The following is a 6,916-nucleotide window of genomic DNA, read 5'->3' as shown; positions in this document are numbered from 1 at the left end:
CCAGCTCCCCCGTTAGTGATTCCCTTCCTGAGGGCTTCGTCATCGCCTAGCTTGTTTGGCTGGTAGGGGAGAGCTCGCCCCCTTCTTCATGGCATCTAGCTGCTCATGCTCCCACACAAGGAGGGCGATGTTGTAGAGGGTGTTATCCTGCAACTCTCGCCCAGGATGTCGTCGCTGCCCACAAGATCCTCCTCCTCCTTCATGGGCGCCTCGCCGTAGTTCCATTCCCACTACACGAAGTTGTGCCATGCCGACGAGTCGAGGGAGTAGGCGATGTCTTCTCCCAGATCACGCGGCAGTAGCACCGACGCTGTCGAGTCCTCGCGCCTTCTGCCCCCCTCCCGTGGCACCTACGACACGTCACCCTCCACGTGTTGAGGAGGCATCCCAAGGGCAAGATCGGAAGGAAGTGGAAATGTTGTTGGCTGGACACGGCCTACTTGCCTTAAAAAGTAGTCCCTCCGTTCATAAAAGTTTGTCATAACTTTGTAAAAATTTGAATGTATATGACCTATTTTAGTATCTACTCCTTTTATAAAAAATGGAGGGACTAATATGTTTTTTTTTGTGTCAACCTATCCGGGCAGATCAAAATAGACAACCTTGATTTGTTTGGATCGAGCCGATGAAGATGCCCTCGGTTCGTTCAAGGAAAATATCCATGCCCGGTTGTGGCTGATAGGGAGGCCTCCTATAATCCTATTTCCTTGATGTTGCTCGTCTGTGCAATTGTGGCGCTCGGACCACGCCGGAATGGGTCGTCACAGTTTCCTCCTCCTGTCGCAAGATCCAAGCCTAGGCTAGGCGTGGCGAGCGGCCAAGATTTGGACCATTGCGTATGCTTGCGGTGGGGTCGACTCGGTCCACACATCTTTTTTGTGAAGGATACTCGCGTGCGACCTCGTTCAAACATACCGATACGTACGTGTCCACAGCGCGGGGACGCGATGGGTGATATGGCAACAGCGACAATTTGAATTTGAAACATGATCGAATTTATATATGTGCAGCTGAGAAGAGGCGCTACAATACGAGGACGAGGGCCAAGCGTGAGCGTGTGTGGGGAGGGAGTGCCTGCGTACGCGTGTATATACCTCTACCACGCCATTTTTTTTCTGTTGCGAATCCACTGAGCGGCAGAAAGCCAAGAGCGCGCGCGCGGCGGTAATAAAATAGCTGCGGCGCCTGGCTTCTCGCGGCGGGAATAAAACGGAGCACCACCACCGCCACCTAGTACGAGCTCTCTCCAATCTCCAGTTTCCTCCTCCCGGCCGCCTCTCGTGCGATCAAGGCATTGACGCAGCGGCAGCGCCATTTGGCGGCCACAGCTAGATAAGCCAGCGGCCGGCGTAACTACGCCTCAGGCACAGGCAGGCAGATCAGGCAGCTTGCACGCGTGTACCTGCAGCAGGAACACGCATTACCCAGGACTGCTTCTTCTTCTTCCTCCGTCCGGCACAGGCCTGCCTGCATGTGAGTCACCCTCCTCCTCTTTCCTTGTCTTTACTTGCTTGCTTGCTTCCATGATCGATCATTCATCCATGAACGCCATCAGCACCCATAACTCAACCTCCTAGCTAGATAAACCGCAACAACCGCCGTCGCATAAATCAGAGCTCAATCGCCCTTCTTCTTCCCCGCATCCAGTCCGGTTCTCTTCTCTCGTTTCGTCGGAATATAATACTAGTGCTACTAGGCTACTAGACAATATTATAGCGCCTATTCGGGTTCTGCCTTCCGTGGTCGGGAGCGCAAGCTACCTCCATCCTAGTACACAGATGCGTTCCGTGCCTTCCCTGTCTCCGATTCCTTCTTCCTACGACCTTGTGTTAGCCGACAGCCAGGTTACCAGGATCGGATTCTGCATTTCTGCGCTGCTACATAGTCGTAATTAAGGTGCGCGAACCATGCTTACTCTTCACCCTACAACTTGCAAAGATGCTAATTACGATCGTCATTTCCTGCTACTTTTCACGACGTACTACTACCTCCTATCTGGTTTAATGGACGTGAAACTGTACCAAGCGTTGCTCTTTTCCGCGTCCCGATCGGAGTGAGCATATGTTAGTGCTTGCAAGTTGCAACATATGAAAAGTACTGTGCTCGTGTAGTAGAGCCGTGTCGAAATACCCTATCTTGCAGTCAGCCCAGGAAATGTTCGGATTTCCGAAAGGTTCAGAGAATATGTGCATTAAAACATTTCTCCCTATCTAGTATCATTCAGAGAATATGTGCATAAAAAGGATAGGATGGGGTGATTGCCTGCAAAGAAGATCCCTCCTCTCTTTACACACGTACCTCACAGAGTATCTAGTTTGAATTACAAACAATAAAATTATATTGTGGTTGCTTACTAGCTCGACCAGGAACGGTTCAGAAATACACTTGTTTACTCTCAACAACCTGGGCGCACGACAGAGAGAGGAGTAGACAGACCAGGTTAAGCAAAGGTAGCAAGCGCCAAGTGATTCCTCCGAATCTGAACCCAAAACTACAGATTTCAACATAATCATTGCTCTAAAGCACGATTAGTCGCCTGCTTAATTAATCGGAATCAACGACATGTCCCCCAGCGAGAGAGGAGTAGATCGACAGACCCTGTTAAGCAAAGGAGCAAAGCTAGTAAGCGCCAAGCAACTCTTCTGTATCTGACCCTAAACTACAGATTTCAGCATAACGATTAGTTACTCAATCTGACGTAATGGTATATCTGAAGCAATTTCTCTCCCCTTTCTCTCCTTTTTCGTCGCCGCTATCGTTTTGCACGCTTTGCTTTTGCGGCTTTGCTCTTTTGTTTTTCAACGAACATCCAAAGCTACACATGACGGCCACAGAAAGGATGCCATGTTCGACTGCGCATCTATCCCCTCCCCATGAGTCGTGGATGGAGCTTTCTTTCTTTCTATGCCTCCATATGTTAACCCTAATCTTCTGCCCTTTAATTGCTGCTGCACACATAAACCCATACATGGTTCCCTGGTCACTCGTCATCACACCTTTGCTTTCCCTTTTCTAATCCTCAAGGCCAAATTGGATTCCCCACAACACCTTTTGGTTGCAATTCGACACACAATCCTAGCCGTTGAAAGGGAAATGTCAAAAGTCAAATTAGCAGGCCATTTTGTTTTCTGACAAACTTGGTTAGAACTTAGAACTGTGACGGCTCGTAGCTGTTAGTTCGTTATAGTCATGCTTGGAGTAAAAAATTCGCCGGTCACCATGACTCAAACTTAGCAGAGGAAAAGTAAAAAATTGCAGTAACTTTTCTGTTTTCTAGAAAGCTTGATTAGGCCTGACGGTCAATTAGCAGAACTGTCATGGTTAGTACTAGCTGTTAGTTATTTAGTTAGACATTCTAGGAGTAATTATAAATTTGGCGGTCAACCCGAGTCAAACAACTTAAGCAGTGGCCGTTGGCCGAACTGTCGTATTGTTTGTCCAAGCCAAGTTCAAGCGAAGCAACGTAAGTAAGCTGAAAATAGGCTTATAATTTGGCCATAAAGCAGCAATCCCAGAACGAACGGCACTCCGTTGGGATGGCTTCTGCGCAAAGGGAACACATCGTTTTCGCTCACGAGCTGATCGGTCGATAGATGCAAGCGTACGCCACGAACAATCTCGTGCCCCGCAGTTCGCGCGTGAATGCAATGTGAACCAACTCTGCGCCTTCTTGTCTGCAGGAAACCCAGCAGCTCTAGCGGCGCGGATCGATCGACGGCGTGTGAACCCAGCACCATCCCTATGAGCGCGCCGGCGACAACGGAGAGGGAAGACGCCGGGATGACACCGGCGGCGATGGAGAGGGACGGCGGCGCTGGCGCGAGCGTGGCGTCGCCGCCATCGTCGACGGAGAGGGACGCCAGCTGCGGCGACCGGTGCGGCGGCGACCGGTGCATCGAGGTGATGGAGGAGGACACGTGCTGCGTGCGGTACGTGTGCATGGGGCCGAACCCGATGATGGCGCGGTACGTCTACGCGCTCATCTTCCTCGTCACCAACCTGCTGGCCTGGACGGTGCGCGACTACGGCCACTCGGCGCTGGGCGAGCTCCAGCGGCTCAAGGGATGCCAGGGCGCTCGCGACTGCCTGGGCGCCGAGGGCGTGCTGCGGATCAGCCTTGGATGCTTCCTCTTCTTCTTCGTCATGTTCCTCTCCACCGCCAGGACCAGGAAGACGCACGACTGCCGCAACTCGTGGCACTCCGAGTGGTGGCCGGCCAAGATCGCCCTCTGGATGGCCCTCACCGCCGTCCCCTTCTTCGCGCCGTCGCCGCTCATCCAGCTCTACGGGAAGGTGGCGCATTTCGGAGCAGGGTACGCTACACTTACATCCCCATCTTTGCTTCTCTGTCTTTCTTCAGACATAGCACTGTTCTTCAGTTACAGATTTGCATCCATGGAAAATGTCTCTGATCAACTTGTCTATGGGTTAATTGAACTTGCAGGGCGTTTCTCGTGATCCAGCTCATCAGCGTCACGAGGTTCATCACGTGGATCAACGACTGCTGCCGGTCAGAGACGAACCTCAAGCGATGGTAGGTACTCATTTTTCGTCCTCGGACAGACCTGCAAAGTTGTTGCGGATGCAACTGGTGTGTGTGATCACCATCATCTGACACTGAAAATCTTACTATCGATTTGTTGCAGCCACATGCAGGTGCAGGTGGTGTCGATCGTGGCGTACGTGGGCGCCCTCCTGGGGATCGTCCTCATGTACGTCTGGTACGTGCCCACTACCTCCTGCAAGCTCAACATCCTCTTCATCACCGTCACCCTCGTGCTCCTGCAGCTCATGACATTCATCTCAGTCAACTCCAAGGTAATTAGTTACAAAGAAAAATGTTCTCTGAGAAATGAAACGCCGTCTCAATTCCATGGTGAAACGAATCGCATTCTGATCGGTTGGAAATATCAGGTGAAGGCAGGGTATCTGGCACCAGGTCTCATGGGGATCTACGTCGTCTTCCTCTGCTGGTCGGCCATCAGAAGGTGAGAAAGAATACTAAATCAGAACTGAATTCTGAAATGATGGAGCTGAGCATCAATTGGATGCAGTCAAACATCAAATTAGTCGATTACTTGATACGAGAGTTGCTTACGTTTTCTTTCCTTGTGATCTTTTTATTCCCCTGAAGTGAGCCGCACACCGAGATCTGCAACAGGAAAGCATCGGTCGCAACAAGCGCAGACTGGCTCAACATAGCGGTATAAACACAGCCTCCCTTCAGTTATTGTTCTTCTTATCTTCAGAGATACTAGTTCAGTAGAAATTTACCGAGAGAAAAAAAATTGCCACCAACTGAATTTTCTTGCTAGTACGAGTATCTAAAGAAAACGATATCTGAACTTGTGCAGAGTTTTGTGATTGCGGTGATCGTCGTCGTCGCGGCTACCTTCTCCACCGGAATAGATTCCAAGTGCCTTCAGGTATGTTGTTCATTTAGATATCAGAAATTAAACAGTAGTGTAGTGCTTGTACAATTGTACTAAGTACAACTGAAAGCTGAAACTCCTCAAGTATGTGCAGTTCAAGAGGACCGAGACGGAGTCTGAGGATGACGACATCCCCTACGGATTCGGCTTCTTCCACTTCGTGTTCGCCATGGGCGCCATGTACTTCGCCATGCTCTTCCTTGGCTGGAACGCGCATCAGAAGATGGAGAAGTAAGTTTCGGACTCCAAAACACACACCCACACACTGACAGACTGCAATCAGAAAACCATGCTGCGTTGATCATCGAATGTTGTTCCTAATTCAATAAATTTACATGATTCAGGTGGACTATCGACGTCGGCTGGGCGAGCGCGTGGGTCCGCATCGGCAACGAGTGGCTAGCGGCCATCGCATACAGTAAGTGCGAACACCATTGCTGATCTTAAATTTTCTGCTGCATACGAAGGAAAGTGTTAACTCGTTGGTGTTATCCACTGACGAACAAATTTAAATTCTTGCTCGTGCTTGCAGTATGGATGATAATCTCTCCGATCGTGTGGAAGAGCAGGCAGGTGGTGTCGTCGTCCACATGTGCATGAGTGAATACTTTTCTCTCGCTCGTGCTAATTAACTCTGAAAGTCTGAAGAAAATCAAAACAACAACAACAAAAATGCTTGCACAACAGCAAGGAAACTGAGAAGGATGCATGGTGATCAGAAAGTGGTGGTCACTTGTTTTTGCATAACTGAAGGTAAAGGGAGAGGGGGAAAGGAAAGAGCCAAATGTGTTCGTCAGTGTATACAAGGCCAATTTTGCCTGTGGCCGTTGCAGATAAAAGGCTACTAATTCTTTTGGAGTTGAGTCGATTGTATATTCTCACTCTGAAAAGAGATTTATGAAAGAACAAGCACGTTACATATATGCTTGAGAAGAATTCGAATTTCAACATACTACTATACTAGAAATTTCTGAGGGATGCCGAAATATTTATGTTTGCGTTCTGGAGTTTCAGATAAGTTCATACTAACTTCCCATTTATGAAATGCTTGACGATATGCCGGAGATAAACTCGGAAGCATTTTTACGATACTGAAATTGTAAACCTGTTGTGGCGATATAATAAAAGAGAAAACATACGTGGAAACACAGGCCGGGCCCAGGTTCGTGGGCCTGCATGGGGTGGAGTATCACAGACCAAGGCTGTAACATCCCAAGTTTCAACAATAATAAAATAAAGAGAGAGTTTCAACTACTCAAAATTGGCAACAAACAAAAACTTTTTATATGCATATAGTGCCACATATAGTTTCATGCATTTGAGTGATTTTCTTTTATGCAATTGCCATGATGAGTGTTAGTATGATGATCAATTGTTGTTAAACCCTAAACTAAGATCACCTAACCCTAATTTGAGGAGAATAAAAGAAAAAGAGAAAAGTCCATCTCTCTCTCACATACACTTAGGCCAAAATTGCAAATCTT

At 48.7% G+C, this 6,916-nt stretch overlaps 1 protein-coding gene across 2 annotated transcripts; it reads left to right on the top strand.

Moving 5' to 3' along the window:
• Positions 1–1,228: 1,228 nt before the first annotated feature.
• Positions 1,229–6,355, top strand: LOC124664234 (probable serine incorporator). 2 transcript variants are annotated; one of them, XM_047201803.1, is made up of 10 exons: positions 1,229–1,473; positions 3,681–4,313; positions 4,445–4,534; positions 4,647–4,818; positions 4,915–4,988; positions 5,135–5,204; positions 5,355–5,426; positions 5,518–5,663; positions 5,777–5,850; positions 5,965–6,355. In XM_047201803.1, coding segments are annotated over exons 1-10 (1,401 nt in total). In that variant the 5' UTR covers positions 1,229–1,471; the 3' UTR covers positions 6,033–6,355. The 2 variants fall into 2 exon arrangements, with proteins under 2 accessions (XP_047057759.1, XP_047057760.1); XM_047201804.1 differs by having other exon boundaries at positions 1,230–1,473; positions 5,527–5,663.
• Positions 6,356–6,916: the final 561 nt, after the last annotated feature.

Source organism: Lolium rigidum, chromosome 6, assembly GCF_022539505.1.
Source record: "Lolium rigidum isolate FL_2022 chromosome 6, APGP_CSIRO_Lrig_0.1, whole genome shotgun sequence".
NCBI classification, from domain to species: domain Eukaryota; kingdom Viridiplantae; phylum Streptophyta; class Magnoliopsida; order Poales; family Poaceae; genus Lolium; species Lolium rigidum.
Note: the sequence above shows the minus strand (reverse complement) of the source record. Positions and strands in the feature narration are given on the sequence as shown.

What these genes read in the sequence shown, in the direction of transcription:
- LOC124664234 (XM_047201803.1), top strand. An exon ending in GTGGCGCATTTCGGAGCAGG is followed by an intron (nt 4,314 to 4,444) that starts GTACGCTACACT and finishes TTGAACTTGCAG; the next exon opens with GGCGTTTCTCGTGATCCAGC. An exon ending in GCTAGCGGCCATCGCATACA is followed by an intron (nt 5,851 to 5,964) that starts GTAAGTGCGAAC and finishes TCGTGCTTGCAG; the next exon opens with TATGGATGATAATCTCTCCG.